This window comes from Lissotriton vulgaris, chromosome 2_1 (assembly GCF_964263255.1).
Source record: "Lissotriton vulgaris chromosome 2_1, aLisVul1.2, whole genome shotgun sequence".
Taxonomy (NCBI): Eukaryota; Metazoa; Chordata; class Amphibia; order Caudata; family Salamandridae; genus Lissotriton; species Lissotriton vulgaris.
The window spans coordinates 1,586,390,546-1,586,413,001 of NC_141687.1; the positions used below are offsets into that span (position 1 = coordinate 1,586,390,546).

Here is a 22,456-nt window from a genome sequence, read left to right on the forward strand (position 1 = left end):
TTCTAGAACAACTTGAGAGAACGGTTAGTAGATTCTTCATAAATGTGCTTTCCACCTGTTGAATACTTTGTCTGTGGCATAGATTGTTAACAGTTCCCTACTAGTGTAACACCCAGTTGTTTTGCAAAACAATGCACTCCATTGATCGACTTCTCCATCATCACTACCGTATTTGACAGCATTACCTTCCAATTACAGTTACTATCAAGCAAAACCCCAAAGTAGGAGTATCATGAGGGCTCAGTTCATTTGGACCTATTGGCAAAAATAGGCTGTTTTTCTCCTCAATAGGGCCCTACAGGTCATAATTAAGGCATTATTCTCATTGACTTTTATATCCTGATCTAACATAAATGAAATATAATCATCAATGAGTCCTTGAAGCCCCCTCCCGATTCTAAGCATCAGAAAGCATCATCAGTGTAAAGTAGAATGGGAAGAGTGTGCGAACCAATGTAGACCACATCTTTAAAAATCACTCCACTGAATGAATGCACATATAAAGGTAACTAATACGCACTCCTTCCTATTCCCACTTGTAATATTAAAACTGTCCATGCATGCACTGTTTCTGCAGAATCATACACATGCATTAGAGTCACTATAGAGCTGTCTAATGAAGGTAATAACACCATCCTCTACTCCTAACTCCTCCATAGTGGACCTCAGTTTTGAATGCCAAACACAGTCAAAAGCTGCAGAGAGGTCCAAAAATAAACAATGACACCCTTTTTCAACACTGTGTACTTTTCAATTAATAGGCTCAATTTCAAGCATTGATCAACCGCGCCCAACCCCTTTTTAAAGCCTTTAGGAGTATCTGACATTACATTATTTGTATTTGCCCATTCCTCTGATCAATGAAAGAAAATATGTTCCATAACTTTCACAGTAGAGTACAAATGTGAAATGGGCCTTTAGGTTTTTTTGGGAGAGCATTATCACTTTTAAAAAAAAAATGGATTTATAATCAAACTCTTCTACGATGGCTGTGGGCCAATCCTAGCAATCGTGTTAAAAACATTAGTGAGTAGGGGGTGCCATAATTCTTGCTGGTCACAGAAGAAACTGACAGGGTCCCCATCTGAGCCAGGGGCTTTTCCTTTACTGCTTTCTGCCAATGCCCTTTCCACTTACCCTAGATGGAATGAGAGTGGGTTGTTCTAAGGGTCAATAACCCTAGGGCTAATATATACACAAGACATAATCTGGTTTGCATATATGGCAGAAATGTTTTAAATCCATGATTCTGCACCATTGTGTACTTTCGTGGTAGGGTCAGAGGATCATTAATCATCACCCTCCAGAAGTGGCTGCTGTCCTTTAAAGCTCTCATCCGTACCAACGCCTTCCAAGCTGTCTCTGTAATGGCTTTCTTTCTGTCTGCGAGGAGCTACTTAAATTGAGCCCTAGCAATATTAAGAAGTCAGGTCTCTCTGGGTCTTTCCTGCAAGGATTAATGCAACTGGGCCCTAGCTTTAGTGCTTTTAGAATCAAACCAACTAATCTAATGAGAGCTGGATGCCCGAGTATTACAGCTCAGAAACTACTTCATATGAGTGGTTGTAATAGAAAAAGCTGTGATAATCTGAGCTGCCTCTGCCATAGGGTTTAGACAAACTTCCACCTCTGCCAAAGTCTGGCACAGGACAGAAGAGAAAAAAGTTGCATGATCGGCCTCCATGCAGGTAATTAAAACTTCTGAACACATGATATAGTGTTTAGTTGAAGTATAATCATTTCTCATGAACGCGGGTGCTAAACCACCCTTGTCCTCCCCATAATTGCTAATCATCCTAAGGCTAGGCCTAATCAATAAATTATTCAGGGCACAACCATAATCATCATATTTAAAGTGAGCTTAGGTTTCCCTCCGGAATAAGATCATAAAAAACGAATTCCACACCATTTAAATCACTTTGGAAAGTGGCATTTTACAACAGGCATGCATTAAAGCCTTTCATGGCAAACTGTTAAAATTGGGATTGCCAATAAAGCATTTCAAGTATGTCAATGACCTTTGTTAAAACATGTAACGATTGACTGTTAATCTTCTGCTTGTCAATAAAACATGTTGATGGTCATGATACGTGCTATAAAACATGTTACTATCAATATTGTGATGTAGCGGGAACGGTAGAGCAAACAATATTAGTTTGAAATATGTCAGAGCTTTGCCAGCAAAACAAAATATATAAGCCTGGAAAAATATCATTTGGATTGCCAATAATCAGAGTAGCCATACAACAAAACCACAGGTATAAATACGTGTACTAAAGCAGCATGTTTGCATGAGATACCATTGACTAGACAATTAGAGATTTGAGTAATAGGAGAATGGATTGCAAAATATTGAAGTAGGAGCGCAAAAATCACAGTAAGTAATATGAAAGAAAATAGAATTTCTATATGGCACAGTCAGTCCACCAGGTAGTAACTTACTAGCAATAAAGTAACGTAAACTGAATGTAAAAGGTACGCAGATGCCATGAGAAAATCATACAGCTGAGGAGCTGGGGAATAATGATATTGTGCGATACAATGAATAAAAGGAGATGGTAAATAAATGGGCAAACATACATAAAGTAGTAATTATATGAAAGCAGGTGGGCTAGTACCCATAATCACTGGCACTCAACTATCAACGTTCAATGTATTACTGTCTAGTAAGTGCTTCTTCTTATGAAAACACTTTATTAAGCACATACTGTTGCATATTAATCATTAATTTACAAATATCTCCAAGTAGACAGATTGAAATGCCTATGAAGATACCACCCAACAGTTCACATCACTAGCAAGCCCTGCAGCCAAAGACCACAGTACCTTCCATATAAATTAGACATTGTCAGGGCATTACCACATTAATAAAAAGCAGAAAGATATCATACAAAACTAATGCAACTCTACTGAAATCCCCTTGGAAGGTACCACCTTACAACAGGCATTCATTACAGTCTGGTATGACTCACAATTACCATGGAGGTTGACAATAAAGCATTTCAAAATATGTTTCATTAAAACATGTAATGAGTTACTGTTAAACTTGTGCTGGTCAATAAAATCTTTTCATGATGTGAGCCATGTGGCATGGTCATTAGAGTATAATAGTTTCAATATACTCTGCACATGAGTCTTTTCTCTATTTACAACCTGCTGCTATTGCAGTTAAGGAGCAACCAAAGAGTTCCCCACATTCAATAGCATATGGTCCGAAGCCCATGCTCCAAGAATGATTTAAAGTAACCAGAATCTATCCCAATGTCACATATAATCCCCTGGGATACTTCAGGTGACTTTTGTGGGAAACTCTTCTGGGCAGCCCCCGAAACATTTGTAGTGCCCCGCTTCCTGGGGCACCACGAATGACAATATGCCACTTTTGAACATCCCTGAGGATTCTGAGCCACTCCTTTTCCTGAGGCGATGCATAACTTATGAGTGGCTTTGCTGCTTTAATGGAAAATACTTATTCCATCTATGTTTTTTAAAGAAGCCTCCTGCTTCATTTCCTTTGTCCTCCAATGGGGCATCTGGCATGTTCTTTATGCTGGAGCAGTCCACTCTCGCTCTGACGGGCTGGCACCCTGCCTGGATGACATTTCCTTTGTACTGGCTTTGGAGACGGCATCTTGTTTCTCCCACCTGCTCTATGCGGGCATCATATGGTAGTATGTTGTGTGCCCTGCTCCTCAAAGGTACAGGTGGCCGGGGAAGCATACCACAAGATAATAGAGTGCAGAGGCACTCACCTTTGTTCTGTTCCTGGAAGATGGAGTACTCAGGGGCAATTTTCAAGGGTTTTAGGCCCTGGATACTGGGTCCCTTGGGCTCTACGTATTCCTGGGAAGTAGACCCCGCACATGACCCCTTTCATTCTCTGTCTCCTTGAGCCAGGGGTGTAACACAGGCCCCCACAGCCCCCGCTATCCGCTATGCGGTTGAGCCCCCATACTCCGATGGGCCCCCCTCAGCAGGGCACTCTGGCCAGAGAGCTCCTGTTTGAGCCCAGAGGGGGTCCCTCCACGTACCTTGTAGGGAGCCCCCCTCAATTTTCATTACACCAGTGCCTTGAGCTGACATCCAGGCCCAAACCATTCCTAGGGCAATTTCAGAATTAGCTGTGGATCACTTTGCGCTTCATATTCCAGACAGTCCACCTGGGGGACCAAATTCCAAACATCTGGGGCTGTTTTACTCAGCCCCATAGTGCTGATTTGCTTGAGAAAGGTGTTGTTTTGATCCTGGTGGTGAATACTTGCCATTAAAATAATTGTATTCAGGCCTTCTTGCCTCTAAATTTAATTTTTCTTCATGTAGCTTGGTTTCACTGCCCCAAAGGATGGACTCATCCTCTGTCCCTGCTGCTGGGACTTGCCTCCACCTGGGACTTCCTTCCAAAACCCTCCACAGCTTGGCAGGAGATTAACCTCCCGGGACCACTCCAGAGCCGCATGGCCTTGTCCATTTTACAGGGCACCTGCTTATCATCCCATGCGCAGTTAAATTGTTCTACTGGGTGGGGAAGCCTTTGATCCTCCTACAGGCCAGCGGAGATAAAGTGGCCCACTAGGGGACAACGTCCTGGGATTTAATTATGAGCTGAGCCAGGAAAATATGACAATTCCTCAAGGGTTACAAGGAGCACAGATATCACTAAAATCACACCAGATGTGAACTCAAAACATATTTATATCCTAGGATTGGTACCTGACCTACATCTCTAGGCCTGCATAGGGCGAAACTGCACTTTGGTATGGATTATACTCATAATGTATGATTTAGTAAAGCACCCACTCTTTTACTTTTTTCTAAGCACTATAGACCTATGCTATGAAGCCCACTCACATTAGAAGGTTATGCAGGTCTCCAGTCCCTCAAAGAGCACTTCTGAGACAGGCTACCTCTGTCCAGATACCAGGCTGAGCTAGATGGTAGTCTCACAAGCTCAACCTTGATGCATGTGTGCGCACATATTCATTTGTAACCAGGCTATTATCAACAGTGGACTTTATCTTAATAGGTGTACATTGGTGGCTAGTAGTTTTTGTCAATTTCCACAGAATTTTCCATTAGTGAGACTTAGTTGGTGAGGCTCACTCACAGTAAATGTCAAAAAGCACAAATCCAGGGAGGTTCAATGGGCAGAACGTATTTGGTACAACAAGATATATAACACACCATCCACTTAATCAGAATGCATGTCTATAGGTGATGTTAAACATAACTCATATTAACATTAGAAATATGCAGCGGCTTTGGCTTCCAAATTAAAATATCAATAAAGCACAAAACCGCTAAACATTTCACTCTGAATGTCCTTATCAAATGAATCACCCAAGGTTGTCAAACAGCTGCATGCCCTTAGAACAAAGAGCCATTCACATTTAATACCTACAAACAGAGTCCTAGATGCAGTGGTAATAAAAATTCAGTGAACATCTATTGGCTCACTCTTACCTGGATACTGGAGACAAGGGGGGCTTACATCAGAAATTGATGTTGGGTTCCTTGTGGGAGTCCTGCCACTCTCTTGCACACCCCCAAACATAATTGTAACTTTCCTTTTGGTGTCAATGTCCTTCTTTGAGCACCTCCAGACCAATGTGTTCATTTGTGTAGCCTGCTAGACCTTCCGGGCACTCATGTCCCTTCTTATGGCTACATCTTAACATCTTTGAGGTATTGTAGTTGGTGTATATATTGTTTCCTTTTTTTTGTTTCTAAAAAATGAAAGTGCTCACTGGAACGCTTGTTTGCTTATTGAGCCTATGCTCTCATACGGGGCACCGATGTATACAATCTCAAAAACCTATGCAATAACCCATGCCTGTGTGGTTAGGCCGACTTTGCTCCCTCCTGACACATTATAGTAGTTGTCAGTGGAGGAGTAGGCTTTTCCACCTGGATATATGCAAAAGTAACTGACAAGCTCCCCGGGTATTCTGCTCTCTTGCTGCTGGTGCATACTCAGCCAGGGATAGGTTAGAGGGGTCAGTAGCTGTCAGGTTGGCTTTGCTCCCACCCAACACACTTCTGAAAGAGGAGCAGGCTGTCTCCTCTTTTAACTGGACATAAGTGATGGAACCTGGTGAGCCATCTGGGGATCCTGCTCTCTTGTTGCTGGTGTGGGTGCAGCCCAGGAGATGTTGGAAGGGTAAGTAACCCACTCACCCAGACGGGCATGGGTAGTTGGACTACTGCGATTGTTCTAGTGCTTCACAACTTCCCCAGGGCACTGGCCCTTCCCAGGGGAAATCAGGAATGGAGGCGTGCAGCATACTCAGTGCTGGCAGTCCCACCCAGATATTAGTCCTCACTGGGCATGTTAGTCAAATGTTGTTAACCTCTAAATTCTAACAAGATGCTCTAGTAACCTGGCCCTCCCTGAGAGTAAATTCATAAAACCAATCAGCATTGTGTTGATCTTCTCTGCCTAGCAGCCACAGGCAGCCACTGGGCAGTTCTTCCACAAGGAACCAACTTAGTTACTGCATTCTCCACTGCCACTGAGCCAAAATCAAGATTTTTGTTGATTTGACTTCCTGGCCACCAGCAAATTTTATTTCAGGCTTTTGGACATTTCTGGACTATTAAATTTGGACTGGTCTCCCTTGGTCTGAAGTGTAGAGGAGCTTTAGCATTCAAATGCGGACCTCAATAAAGCATTAAACATGCAAGCATTTCAGCGTCAAGGCTGTAAATGTAACATTTAACCATGGTTAACAAGTAGTCCGCAACCCTTGACATAACGATGCATGTACCCCTGAAACTTAAAAAAAAAGTCCAAGCTCTAGCAGTGCTTAAACCTTGCTGAAACCATAGACACGCAGGGTGCTAAATTTAGAAAATGAAGTTGCCTTTTCATGGACAACAACATTTTCCTGGTGATATCACTGCCCTCCTTTGGGCACCACCATTTAAATATACAATTTGTTAGTCTCAACTGCTGCCACTAGGCGTCCTCTCAAACTTCAATGTCCCACTGTTGAGACACCTTTTCTTATCTTTCTTTCTGTTTAAATCAAAAGCACAGGCCTTCTTCCTTTTTTCTAAGTGTGTGCCCCTATCACAATGCACAAGACACCCACATTTGATTCCCGTCCCATGCAATCAAGGCAACACATTCTGTCAGGTGCTGAAAGATGAAGTGGCAGCTCACTACTTTCCGATTATGGCATGGGCTGCGAAAGCTGACAATACTCTTGGAGGTCCCACTCTCCTACTGCCAGTGCTAGTGCAGCTGGGTAGAGGTTGATGCTCTCACTTTTCCACTCCGCTCAGTAGACCCCGATCTCCCTCAGGCAGAGCTTCAATATATTAATGTCTGCTGTAATGGTGCCACCAAAGCAATACCTAACAAAGTAGTACTTGCTATATACTGTTTCCCAAGGTTGTTGCCTTTGATGTGATGATATACAACTTTTTTATGCATCACCACTTTGTATGTGTGTTTACTCTCCTGCATATAGTTTGTATCTAAGATCTCACATTTGGGATGCCCCTGTGCTTCAAACATTTTTCCTATTTGTCCCACAATGTTTTGGTTAAGCTGTGGCTTTTATACCTAACCAACAGGTGTACACATTTAACTTTCAGTTCTAGTAACCTCTGTTCCAGCTCCTGAGTCATCATTCCACTCGTGCTCTCTCATACAAAGCATGTCTGTAATCACACAAATCACCAGCCTCATTGTCTGATGTGACAGTTTTGTAAAAATCACAGATAATGCAGGCAATCTTTCCTCTATGCATTATGTCATCCTAAGCTTCTATTTCCTTTCATAGGAGAAGTGTGGCTCACTGGTTAGAGCAGGCATACCCTGAAGCAGAGGTCAGACCCGGGACCAGGGTTCAATTCCCGACGCGGCAGGGTCTTGAGCTCAAATGTCCATGGACTTGATAATTCTCGCTTCGGTGCCTGACCTAATCATGGGTTCACACTCTGCAACTCTGGGCATTAAGCTTGCTTAATCTCCACAACGGCCCCCCTGCGGCGGGATGCCTGGCTTTCACCTTGGGGATGCCCTGTAGGGGCTATCTCACAGGGAAAAGCCAGGACGGGTTCCCAAGGCAAGCGCAGAGATACCCCTTCGGGGGTCGATTCAGGCGCTATATAAGAAACATAATAATAATAATAATAATAAATGTAGCAACCTGCTGATCCCTTGCTGATCATTGATCATTTCTTAGGCGCAATGCCACTGCTCTCACCGTCCATCCTCATTCTACATAAAAGCTGTTCACTTTATTTCCTTTCCACATTTTTAAACTGAAATAATTGCTTCCTTGGTATCTCTCTAATCTGCATCCTTCCATTAGCATCTAAGCTGGTGACATACTGGCTACTTCTCCCTGTGTCCTACAATTTATAGCCGCACCACTGTTGCATCTAGTTCCTTTTATTATCTCCGATACTCATGTTGTGCAATTCAGTACCCACGCATCCTCTCTCCATCTACTCTTGGATTGAGTCCTGAAACGTTTCTCATTAACCTTTTTGCTTCTGCTTGCCCCTTCTACCCTCTCCATCATTTCTAGGTTTATTCCAGCTCAGGTACAGAGCACCTCTTTCTATCCTCATGATTTCAATTGAAATCCAATATCTGATTATTCTTGATCCTTCCCACTCTCCCCGGGCATATTCTACAGTTAATCATACTACTTTTTTAGCTCCCTTTTGCTCCTACACCCCGTTTGCTGGTATCTCCATCAAAACACCACTGGAACCTTTATTGATGTAGTCTGTTGCACTGATTTTGTATCAGACACATCACTTACTCACTTTGTGCCCGATTACAATCTCAGTCAGAAAGCCTCCAACCTGAGGTCGGAGGCTTTCCGACCGAAATCGTCGGTTTCACTTCCAACCGCCTAATTACAATTTAGACAGTTGGGAGTGAAACTGGCTGGTCATTCTGGCTTTATTCCGATGGGCTCAAGGAGCCCGTCAGCCAGTTGGAGTCTGGCCCATAATCCATATGGATCCGGATTAAGATGCTTGGTTTCCGGCAGGTTTTCCATGATGGGCTTGCCGACATGGAAAGCCTGTCGGAAAGTGAATTTGGGAGCCCCTAGCAGGGACCCCTTCAACCAGTGCCCTTCGGTTGGTGAACAAGGGGGCACCTATGGTGCCCCCCTGTTCATCCCTGCACTGGATAAACACTAACTCCCTTTTCTGTTTGGGATCTTGTGCTCTGGCCAGTTTCCGACCACAGCACAAGCTCTCATACAGAGAAGGTGGTTGCATCATATTTAAGCGGTCAGGACCGCCGACTGGAGGTCAGTCAGACCTGTATCCGTGACATCGTAATAATCCCCTTAGGGTCTTTAAAGTTGCTCATGTCCTCAACTAAATGGGCTTGATTCAGAGGTCCTTGAGGTTACCAGTTTTCACGCAGTACAAGTCTAAAAGCCAATTCCTCTCAGCAAATGGAGTAGATGACTAGAGGTCTCTTAGGCAATGAACTTCAGCTGCAATACCAGACGCAGTAAGGACTCATTTGTGTTATTAGTATTAAATAACGCTGGCAGGTTCCTTCACTTCATCCAAGGCAATGTTTAATTGTACATGCCCAACAGGTCCTGGAAGCCAGGCGGTCCATTGGTAAATAGCATAACTTCTTTCTTCAGGGAATTGTGGCTAACCTTCTAACACACAAGTTTAATGCATTCCAGATAAAAATGGGAAATTTGAAAACAACTTGACACTTTGTTAACACTTAGTGTAGGATGACTTACATTTCTGTGTGAACCATCATATTCACAGCGTTCAATTTTTCCCAGGCTTCCATCAGAGAAGTAAAGCTTTTCTGCTCGGTGGTCAATTGTGAGTCCATTCGGTGTTAAGATATCAGTGCTGATAATAATCTGTGCATTTTTTCCAGAAAGTGTAGACCGCATTATACTTGGATGCTGTTCATTCCAATTAGTCCAAAACATTAAACTGTAAAAATAAAAAACAATGAATATCCAAATAAAAATGAAACTATATTATAAGTCTTAAAATCAATCTTAAGAGCTTTTCCTATTATGTTGCAGTTCAGGTCAACAATATATGATACTAATGTACAGAAATATTTGACCGTCAAAATAATGTATTTTTTAAGATAAAGAATCAATGCCCCATTGGCTTACTAGCTAGGAATTGTACTCCGGCAAAGCAATAGGCAAAACATATAGAAAAAAAGTAATGGTTTCCAGATCCCAATTTTCTTTCACATTTATATGATTTGTAGAAAATGTATTTTTGTGAGTGAAACTGACACTTTATCGGCTCTGCCAACAAGGAGTCTATTTCGGTTATGCATAAATAGTCTCATAAGGAAATCTTGTAAGACGACAGTTAAGAAACATCATGCAGAAAATAAAGATTTTCCTAATAAATCTGAAAGAGGGATTGGTTCTGAAGCCCAGCCACCTCCCCATTCCACAGAGCCTCCCACAGTCAGTCTCAGCAGCAGGAGGTGGGTAGGGAAAATTGCCCTCTACCACTTCTCACTTGGATTGAGACCGGACCAATACATTGCTTCCCATATGCATTGGGGTAACTGCAATCATTACCATGATTGGTGCAATCAGTGATAAATCTGTCTTTTAGCATTACTAATTCAATATTGCTAAATGTAAACCTTTGACATGAAAGTTTCATCACCACCTCCTGATGTGTCACATGCATTACATTTCTCTTCTCTATCCAGTAGAGGTGCTGGAAATAATCATATATTCAGTGAAGGTAATCAGATCCCAGTTACTAGCCATTCATGGAATATGAGACATCTAACAAGGTGATCCTTCGAATCCCTAGGAGCCAGGTAGCAAATGATGGCAAGGCCACTCAGCAATGTTTACCTCAAGGTGCAATGATGCCCAGATTTGAAAAAGATACACTAAAATGCATGCATCATTTATGGTAGCATCTCACCTACAAGTATGGGATCCCTCACGTATGAAGAATCTCACATTTTGTACCAGACCCACTGTCTTTCAATGAGTGCCTGGTAACTTTGTGCACTACCCTACTCAAGGCATTTGAGTGTTTACACAGAGTAACACATTTTCATTGCTCAATAGAGCATTATGTATTGTTTGTGGGTCTTTGGAACACAGTGGGACATCATGAAAGTCTCACTGCAAGCACATTGTTTGTGAGCCTCATTGTTTGTGACCCTGACCGATCGCTTCAATGTTTATTTAATGTGTTAATATTAAAAAGTGATAGTGTAATGAAATTTCCTGAATAAATATTATGGTGCTCATTATGATGTCGAGTAGAATCACTTCCACCCGACACCGACTTGGTCATGGGATTGACCAACTCCTGGTCAGTTGTCCCGACCAACTGATTCCAATGCGACCACAGTTTGGTTGCATGGTCCCTTTCCTCAATGGGAGCTCGTGTTACAGCTGTAAACCGGCCATAACACAAGCTCCCATTGAGGAAAGGGAGGTGCAGTTCATCACTGTACTCCGTGGCAGGCACCACAAGGTGCAGAGATCAGCAGGAGGTCACCTTGTGGCAGGCACCTTGTGTTGCCTGCCACCGGGTGCAGGAATGAACTACACCACTCTTTCCTCAATGGAAGTTTGTGTTACTGCCAGTTTACGGACATACTATGAGCTCCCCTTGAGGAAATGACCATGGGACCGAACTATGTTCAGCCACATTGAAATCAGTCAGTCGGGACAGCTGTGAGGGTGCACCTTTGGTGCCCGCTTGACGGATGCCCCCAAACACACATTCCGATATGGTTTCCATATCGGGCAGGCTGGCATGGAAACCCTGTTGGAAACCATGATCGTAATCTCAGTGGCGGAATGACCTGCCCTTGAGATTACTTGCTGGCTTCTGACTGACGGACGGGCTCTCCGAGCCCATCGGAAGCTAGCCGGAATGACCGGTAGGTTTACTTTAGATCCGCCTACATAGGTAGGCAGTTGGAAAGTAAACCGACGGCCCATTATGATGCAGCCCTAAACGAGCCGTAGCGTAGTCAGCTCCTTAGAATTACAAGGTGCTTTCAATGTGTAATAATGAAAGATAATGAATTGCAATCATGTTAATTAATAGGGATCCATAATGTTTTACTTGTAGAGAGAATAGGAAAATGTACAAGTTACTGCACAACATCATAATAAAAACAAGCAACAAATGATTAACATACTTTTGGCATTCATCTAATGCCAAAACATGAGGATGGTCATCCTCAGACATTGTGATCACTGCTTCCTTGTTGAAAGACCTTTGGCGTCTCTGGTCTACAGTATGCCTTGTGATTGAAGAAGTGGTTGAACTTGTCCAGTATAGAGTATCCCAAGTCCTGTGATAGGCAAGGCCTTCAACAGACCCTACATCTGAAAATAAGAATAGAAATATATAATCAATTCTTCTATATTAAATATACCAACAAGGTTACATTGGTCAAACACTGATCAGCTATCTATATATGCAAACACTACTTTTAGAACCCTTAGAATGAATTACCTAACTGTTTTAAACCTGTTGCTTTAATTAAAAGTTATACTTAAATAGACACCTATACTCTACAAGTTTTAATATTGGATAAACACTGTGTTGTAAAACTACATATTATAACACTTTCCATTGATAAAATATATTTGATTCTAAGAACAAAATTGTGGTTTATTTCACAAACTGTTTGATTAATGTGTTTGATTTGGCATTGATATTAATGTTGAGAAATCTAATGGCACCCAGCCTTTATCATCGGTTTGATAAGACCATCTCTAAGGAAAAGATTTACCAACATATGGGGCAATGCAACACAGCAAGACAACTTGCTGCACTGCAGTGTGCACCTTCAATTGGCCAGGGCAGACATATTTCATATTTACCGAGAAATGGCTCATTGAAGCTCTCTCTTTCTCTGTGCTGCTGCTCTGTGTGCAGCCTAGTGCCAACATAGACACCTTTATGTCCGGGTGTGAGGGTTCATTCTTTACAAACATGGTTGTTTCAGATGCAGCACATGTAGAAAGAGGAAATAAAGAGGACAAATACACATATTTATCCTTGTTACACTTCTTTTGGAATGGTGTAGCAGTTTGAAGCATTCACAGGTTTACTATTCTTAGTAAAAATCCGGAGGCAGATGTGTGGGAACACCCACACCCCACTCATGGAATGCCTTCCCAATGCAGAGTAATGCAAGTCAGCTACTTGCGCTGCCTCGCGTTACTCTAGATTTACTAAGCCACTCAGAGCCAAGCAAGGTGGCCTTGGATGGCTTAGTAAACCTGACTTAAGGGCATGCGTAGCCTTGTGTTGCCACGAGTCGCCTTGTGCCTAATGCAAGAGCAAGGCAAGCCCTTAGTAAATATGGGCCCACATTTATAACATCTTGTAATTCTTCAAGCATAAATATTCTGTGGCTTCACCACATGCTAGTTGTGGGCTGCAATCCAGTGCCTAAATATAACCCGATGCTATTCTGACATGGTTAAAATCCTCATGGTGAATATAATAATAAAGTTCAACATTGTTCTTCAGCATGCCAGTGACAAATCACCAAGAAGGTATTTGTTTTACATTATTGATGCTCCTCAATGTTAAGCAATTTTCTTCAACAACCGACTCGCCAAACAGACTTTCATGGCAATAAGATGTAAAAAAAACTGCTAATTAGAGCTTCAATTCTGAGTAAACAACCTGCTCTCTCATATTTGGCATTGTCTAGTGCAAAGGAGTTTTACATTGGTCTGTGAAGGTGGGATCCATGCTAGATTTACAGGGTTAATGTATTACTGGAGTCACTTAGCTCAACTATTACTGGATAGCTAAGTTGCCTTCAAGACTGCAAATTACTCTAGATTCATCTACATCTTGACGGTCTCAAATGTGATACAAAGAATATCACATGTTGTCCTCCCAGTGGAACTGATACACGATCATTCGTGTCAACTTAAATCTATATATAGAACCTCTAGAGGCCCTACTTACAAATAACATCATAACATTTCACGAACAGGTCCATAACACACAACTGCCCTTGAAAATCTCCTCTGCTTCAGTCATCCATTGCCTCAAAGACTGCTTGCACCTCCAAGGGCCTTACTAATAAAATACCATTATCAAAATTTGCTAATACGTTGATGAGACACAACTGTCTTTGAAGTTCGCCTTTGCTCCAGACATCTAATACATCAGATACTGACTGCACCACATCGGGAACTCACCAGAATTTTAAGAAGAACTTCTACTAATCATCGAGAGCAACAAGCAACAATGGGATAAAACCTGGCCTAGAGGTTATAAACCTGGACCAATTTGAACTCCAATATTCACCCAATGCCAAGTCTTTCGGAATCAGCCTGGACCTCTCATCTCACTCTCAATAAACACCATGCTAAAAACCGCAAGATGGCATTATCTCCACCAAGATGGAGCTCCACTGGCTGCCCTTGTCGATCTGCATCATCTTTAAAAGGAGAAGCACCATCTTCAAAGCCATCATTGCCAGCACCCCTGTCAAATTTTACTGAGATCACCAACTCTGGTCGCTTTTTCCGCACCTACAGGGTGGACACCATTATATCATAGATGAAGAAGTGCAAAAAATCTAATTCAAGGCAGTAAACCTTCTTCGCCTTTGCATTCAGGATCTGGTACAACATTCCTTCAATCATCAGGATGGCTCTGACCCTTCTCTAGTTTAGGAAATAGCTGAAGGCAGCCCCATTAAAGACCACTATCTCATAATGCTGTTACATTCAACTTTCGCTTTTAGAAACAAGCTACCTTTCCAATTTAGGACACAGCAGAAGACATACATCTTTAAAGAACACTACATAATGATGCAGTTACAGTCAAAATTTGCTCTTAGAAAATACCTACCTCTTCCTCTTTAAAGATAATACATACAGTGTGGTACCTCTAATTTTAGAAAATATTTAACACTCTAATGAACTACTGACTAAATATTTGCTTTGGTCCTTTGACTTTGTGGTGCCTAAAAACCAGATACATACATATAAATGTATCCAATGGGGTGAACTTGAAAATCTGGCATGAATCTACCCCTAAAAAGCTCTTACTAGCCACAGGTGATCTACTGTATGTCAACTGGTCCTCTAATGTGAATTGACTTAGGAACATGAAGATGCCCTGCATGCCACATAGGTTACCATTCATTAAGAAATATTGCTTTCCAATGAATCATATGAATACAGCAGAAACATTACCAATGCACACATATGCCTTTGTATAGCCGAAAATGTAGGCCTTATTGCAGCAAATAATTGTACATTCAAATCTCGGCTTTTAGTCTTCTCCATTGACTGGGGGAAATTGTACTATTCATTGACTATCAAAGACTGAATGATTCCCTGAGATAGTCCTGAGAAATAAGCCCAGGGACCCAACCCAAGTTAAGTCTTGTTGTAACAATAACAGGCCAGGTGTAAAAATGATCCTCGGGAGGTGACCTGGTGCGAGTTGTCTGAGGTTAGTACCCTGAAATGTAGCTCCAAATTTTGGGGCATGATTGATAGCCATCCTTTTGGATAAGAAGTGGCTGCATCCCTAGAGGCACATATTACTGAATATTCATGGGTGGCATACTTTGAGGATATCTATAATATAGTCCCTGATGAATCTAGAGAAGGGGAGGGTGAGCTGGAAGGAATCACATCTCTGACGTTTACTTGCAAGGAAGTGGAAAACTGCACTACGAGCCTGTTGCAAAAAAACAAATATTTAAATATGAAGTATAGCCCTGTATGAAACTCCATGTTTGAACAAGTAGGAGCTTCTGTTTAGATGAGTTTTTTGCTATTTTCATTATTAAGGAATATCTTTCAGAATCTTACACATTCCTAAGGAGTTGAAATGGCTCATTGTTTCTACGATACATGGGGTGTTGGGTGTTTGGATGACAAAGTAATACACAATTTTTATATAACCAGCTGTCACTCATCAGTGACTTATTACAACCAAAACAGGTGCATTAACGTCCTACAAGAGGACAAAATACATTAAATCATCAAGCAAGATTACAAGTTTAAATTCCATTAATTGGAAAGTCATCAAAGCTGCCAATTAGTTATGACGATAAATATATTCAAATGCTTCCAACCGGTTATTCAATTTGATTCCCTTTACTAACACCCATCTGACTTGTCAAGGAAAACATATTCATACCTGTCGCGGGACAAATGTTCTGCTAAACTCTTCCACTACCATCAGAATGTGTAAAAATGGCCTTCCTTTATTTAAAAAACATTTAACATCACTGATCTAATTAATGCAATAATGTCACAGTCACCATTTTCATTATTGCCAGAGGCAGATGTACCATTTAATGTTAAATAAGCAAGCTCTACAACCCTTTATTGCAGTGTTGCAACATACAAATAATTAAAATCAAACATAATTTAATCAATGCATAGCACTTGGGTCGCTTGATCCCACCAGGTAGGTCACTCCCCCTCCGTACAGCACCGTCTGTGCCTCCCTGCCCCAGCTGCTGCTGCTCAGGAAGTTCAAGGACCTCCACCACCCGCAGGCTACCACCTGCGCCTCATCCCTAGTAGCCAGTGGTAGGACGAAGGTAGGTTTGTTCATCCTCTGCTTTATTGCTTTTATTGTATTGCCTGTATTTTCATTGTTGTGTCTGTGTCTGTGACTGCTGTTGTCTGTCTTCCCTCGCTGCCTGTACGTGGTCCGTGCCCCTTTTCCTCCCTCTGTTCCCCTCGCTGTCCCCGTGCTCTCTCTGCCCCGTTTTCCCTTCTGTTCTCCTCGCTGCCCCCGTGCCTCTCTGACCGTTCGGCCTTCTGTTCTTAGCTGTCCTTGTATTTCTGTACTCTGCCTCTGTTCCACTCGTTTTTTGTGCCCTTCTGCCCTCTGTGCCACTCGTTTTTTCCTAGTTTTTTGTCCCTTTCTACCCTCTGTTCCACTAGTTTTTTCCCTCGTTTTTTGTGCCCTTCTGCCCTCTGTTCCACTCGTTTTCCCCAGGTTTTTTTGTGCCCCTCTGCCCTCTGTTCCACTCGTTTTTGTGCCCTATTGACCTCTGTGCCACTCATTCTTCCCTCGTTTTTTGTCCCTTTCTGTCCTCTTTTCCACTCGTTATTCCTATGTTTTTTGTGCCTTTTTGCCTTCTGTTCCACTCGTTTTTCCCTCGTTTTTGTGCCTTTCTGCCCTCTGTTCCACTCTTTTTTTGTGCCCTTCTGCCCTCTGTGCCACTCATTTATTCCCTTGTTTTTGTGCTTTTCTGCCCTCCTTGTTCCACTCGTTTTTTTGTGCATTTCTGCCCTCTGTTCCACTTGTTTTTTCTTGTTTTTTGTGTCCCTCTGCGCTCTATTCCACTCATTTTTTGTGCCCTTCTGCCCTCTGTGCCACTTGTTTTTCCCTCGTTTTTTGTGCCTTTCTGCCCTCTATTCACTCGTTTTTCCCTTGTTTTTTGTGCCTTTTGTGCCCTCTGTTCCACTCGTTTTTTGTGTGCCCCTTTTGCCTTCTGTTCCACTCGTTTTTTGTTCCCTTCTGCCCTCCGTTCCACTCGTTTTTTTGTGCCCTTCTGCCCTCTGTGCCACTTGTTTTTCCTTTGTTTCTGTGCCCCTTTTGCCTTCTGTTCCACTAATTTTTGTGCCATTTTGCCTTCTGTGCCACTCGTGTTACCCTTGATTTTGTGCCCTTTTTCCTTCGGTTACCTTTGTTGTCCCTCACCACCATTGCCGCTGCGTTCCCTGCGGCCCCGCCCCCTTGACTGCCCAGTGCCCATTCGCTGCCCCTGCCTCCCAGCTGCTCCTCCCTTCGACCTACCATATATGGCAGACGCTGCGTGGCCGCGCCGCTGGTGCGCCGAAGGCATGCCTACGGTGAGCCCATCTGTGCCTGGACAGCGCCCAGCGCCAGATCCCCTGGCCCCCGCACCCGCCATGACAACCGCCGCCACTACGAGGCCTGCACTCTGCACGCTCTCAACTCCGGATGGAGCCACACCTGCTTCAAGGCCGCCCCGAAATGCACACACGGCCCTTTCACCTGCCGGAATGCAGCTACACCTGCCTCAGAGCCGACGAACCACCTGCCTAGAAAGACCCCAACCACCTCCGATGCATACTACTGAATACCCGCTCTGCACACAAGCATGCCGTCGAGCTCTGGGACCTGCTCGACAGTTCATCCCCGGACGTCGCCTTCCTGACAGAGACCTGGTTTAACAACTCTTTCGCACTCGACATCACCATAGCCATCCCAGACGGCTACAAGATCACCCGTAGAGACCGCACTAATGGAGTCGGAGAAGCAATCGCCATCGTCCGCAAGAACAGCATCAGGGTGTAGACTAGCACCGACGAAGCGCTCAGCACCGCCGAACACATGCATTTTCAGATCCACACAGACCCTAATTCCACCCTCGGAGGCACCCGCGTTTACCGACCCCCCGGACCCGGCCCCAGTTCAGCGACTTCATTGCCGACTTGATCAGCATGCACACCCTGACCTCCACTATATCCTCCTCGAAGACATGAACTGTCACCTTGAGAACAACAACATCAACAACTCCACAACCATGATCGATAACCTCGCCAACCTCGAACTGAAGCAACTCGTCACAACACTCACCCACTACGCCGGCCACACGCTCAACCCCGTCTTCTCCTCAACCTTTACGTCTCCATCAGCCACACCACCAACCTCCTTTGGCCCGACCACCACTGCATCCACTTCGCCTTCCAAAAACCCACCACACACCACTGCACCCAACAGATCCCACGCTGCTGCTGGAGCAAAATCATGAAGACCAACTACAGGCAAACCTTGCTCTTGTGAGCATTGATGACACCATCAAAACCATGCGCTCAATCCACTCCGGCTCTCCGTCAGACCCATTCCCGCACCATGTCTTCAACAAAGCTAGCAGCTCCATCGCACCCCGCCTGCACAATGTCATCAATCTCTCCCTCAAGACAGCAACCTTCCCAGAGATCTGGAAACACGCCAAGATCAACGCCTACTCAAAAAACCTAAGGCAGGCCCAAGAGACCTCAAGAACCTCTGTTCCATCTCTCTGCTACCCTTCCCGGCCAAAGTCATCGAGAAAACCGTCAACAGACAGCTAACCCGGTCCCTCAAAGAAAACAGAATCCTGGACCCTTCCCAGTCAGGGTTCCACAGCAACCACAGCACTGTGACTGCCCTCATCGCCGCCACCGAAGACATCAGGACCCTGTTGGACAATGGCGAGACCGCAGCACTCATCCTCTTAGACCTCTCTGCCACCTTCGACACCGTCTGCCACTGCACACTACGCGCAGCCTTCCACGCTGCAGGGATGCGAGACAAGGCTCATGATTGGACCACCTCCTTCCTCCCTGGCAGAACCCAGAGAATCCGCCTCCCCCATTCCGCTCCAAAGTCTTCAAGATTATCTGTGGCGTACCCCAGGGATACTCCCTCAGCTCAACGCTGTTCAACATTGACATGGCCCTGATCGCACAAGTAGCCCGACAGCACGACTTCAAAATAATCCTCCCTCACCAAGAACCCCATCACCTCCAAAGCCAACCTCCATGAAGGAATGAAGGCCGTCGCCGACTGGATGAAGGCCAGCCGTCTGAAGCTGAACTCGGACAAGACAGAGGTCCTCATCCTCGGCTCCAACCCTTCAGCCTGTGACGACTCCTGGTGGCCGACGGCACTGGGGCAGCCCCGACACTCAGCGACCATGCACGCAACCTGAGAATCATCCCCGATTCAACGCTCTCAATGACCAAGCAAGTCAACGCTGTCTCCTCCTCCTGCTTCAACACCCTCCGCATGCTCCGTAAGATCTACATATGGATCCCAATAAATTCAAGCCAGACAGTCACCCAGGCCCTCGTCAGTAGTAGACTTGGTTAAGGAAACGCCCTCTACGCAGGAGCCCCAAACAAGATCATCAAACATCTACAACGCATCCAAAACGCCTCGGCACGACTGATCCTCGACATACCACGCCACGGCCACATCACCCCCACCTGAGAAACCTGCACTGGCTCCCAGTCAACAAGAGGATATCTTAAAAGCTCCTCACCCACGCACACAAGGCACTGCACAAGACTGGCCCAGCCTACCTCAACAGGCGGCTCTCCTTCTACATCCCCAACTGCCAGCTATGCTCCTCCGACCTCTCACTCGCCACCCTCCCGCGCATCCGAAGAACAACCACTGGTGGGAGATCCTTCTCCAACCTCGCCACCACCGCCAAGACATGGAACACCCTCCCACTGAGCCTACGACTGACCAAAGACCTGCTGACCTTCAGGAGGATACTCAAGACCTGGCTGTTTGATCAGTTGGGCCACCCCCCCAGCGCCTTGAGACCCTTGTGGGTATGAAGTGCGCTTTACAAATGATTGATTGATTGAGTGATTGACTGGATCCCTTGGACTGGCCCAATCCAAGAATTGGAAAAAAAGAACAACACTAATTGGGCCACTGTTGTATGCCATTTATTTACAACTTATTTACCGAAAGACATGTTGCTCATAACATAATACATGTTAAATCCAGTGTTGCACCACAATAAAAAATACAGCTGCATACTTGAAAGGAGCAATTTTTTAATTATGTGGCTGGATTTTCTCGTCCTATATAAATGATTCACAATTGGTATCTATGGCCACAGCAGCAGGTCAAGAACCAGGCTGTGATAACAACTCCTGGTACTTCATTCTCTAGTCAGCTAATTATATTTATCAGAACAGCTCTCGTACTATTAGGCTGTAATGAAAATGTTGAGAGTGTGATGGGGCTTCCTAACGCCCCACCATTCACCTATGTCTCCCATTAGAACAGTATTGACATGCAGAGGCACTCTTCATACACAGACTCTCCCACTCTTTTTTAAATCCTTGGAAGAGGGAATAGGACAGATAGGAAGTGTTCATAGTTGTATCCTTCTATCTCAATAACAACAGTCAACAAATCACACTGAACAGCTCTCTTCTGTCTCACTGCTCTCAGGAAGTTTGCAATGTATTAAACTATCCCATCTCTCTTTAATATCACCATAGCTTCATTACCTGCACTCTTTAGTGAATGAGGTATATATCATGACATCTATGCATCAGACACCCTAAGAACCACACACAGGCATGTCGTCTTAGAAGGGCCTTTGTGAAAAATAGTTTGCACATCTTTATGGAAAAAAATTGCTTAGCATACTCCCTTAATTCAATTTTTACATGGTCTCCAATAACACAGAATCTTAAAATGTATTTTGAGGATCTGGGCCATGCCTTCTACAGTGTCCCCAAAGCATTAATAGAACTACGGATCTTTTTAATATTATATGTGTTTTGCTTAGTGTGAATTTACTATCATTAGTAAATCATTTGGTAGCCAGACATTACGTTATGTTGTATATGTCCTAGAACCAACTTTAGCAAATGGGCTCCAATAGGATTTTCCCCTTTTGCTACTTTGTTTTTGTACCTTTACTGTGAGCAGTTCTCAAACCTGAGTCTCATGTACAGTAAACTCACAGTAATTGGAATAAGCCTATTAAAAGACACTGTCCTTTTTAGATAAGATCTTTGCAACACAGCAAGGTAAGAAGCACTGGGCTGGTTACATGTGAAGATGTGTGCACAAGTATGTGAGACTACAGTGAGACTACAGGTAGCCTGTTGGACAAGGAAAATTGCAGGGAGTGTGGCTGTCATAGGGTAGGTATGTAGAGAGCAATGGAAAACTGCAGTGCTTTCATTGCATTATATATATGGCTGAAATCTGCTCTAAAGTACAGTTTGTCTCCACTTAGGCCCACATACTCCAGAAAGGTATCAAACTGAGTTAAAACATGCATGCTGAGTTTGAATTTGTAGTGACCAACATACTACATCCACATCTTTTAGGGGACTTCAGGAATTGTCATATTATCCTGACTCAGCTCATAATCGGATTCCAGGTGTTTGTCCCCCCTACTGGACCAAGTTAATTTCTCTGCTGCCCAGCAGGGACCTCACCACGTAAAAGGGGCAATTATTAGTTATTTACTCTATTCCTGGGAAGAAAGGGTTGGGGAGTAATTCTGAAATAATAAGCTTGTCAGGGGTGAAGGAATGATCTGACATAGCAGGATTGGCAGGGGGTAACTGGCCACTAAAACGTTCCACCCCCACTTGAAAACCCCTGCAAAAGGGAACGAAAGTTGAGAAGACCCTGGACCTAGGAGGGGGCACAGGTAGATTAAGATTCCTAGGTGAAAAGAGAAGCCATTTGATGCCCTGCAAAGAGGGACTAAGGACATTGGCTCCAGCTGATCCCCAGGACTAGGATGGCCTCTCAGGGGCCAGTGCTGCGGTCCCCCCTATGTCCTCAAAGGACCTGTATGGGGGAAAGGACCAGATGTAGAACCCTGAATGGCTTTCCTATGATGTCTATCAAAAAGACCTGGAATCCAATTTCCTCACAGGGGCTCTGCAAGACAGTCAGGAAGTCTGCGGCCTGGGAA

General features: G+C 44.0%; 1 protein-coding gene across 1 annotated transcript in view; it reads right to left on the reverse strand.

The window, feature by feature from the left end:
• The window catches only part of LRP1B (LDL receptor related protein 1B), a 3,669,685-nt gene that overhangs the window by 834,521 nt on the left and 2,812,708 nt on the right, over positions 1-22,456 (reverse strand). The window contains exons 42-43 of the mRNA XM_086955170.1: positions 12,164-12,353; positions 9,741-9,945 (exon numbers count right to left, since the gene is read on the reverse strand). Of these exons, the coding sequence (XP_086811296.1) occupies positions 9,741-9,945; positions 12,164-12,353 (395 nt within the window). The remainder of the gene's footprint in view (positions 1-9,740; positions 9,946-12,163; positions 12,354-22,456) is intronic.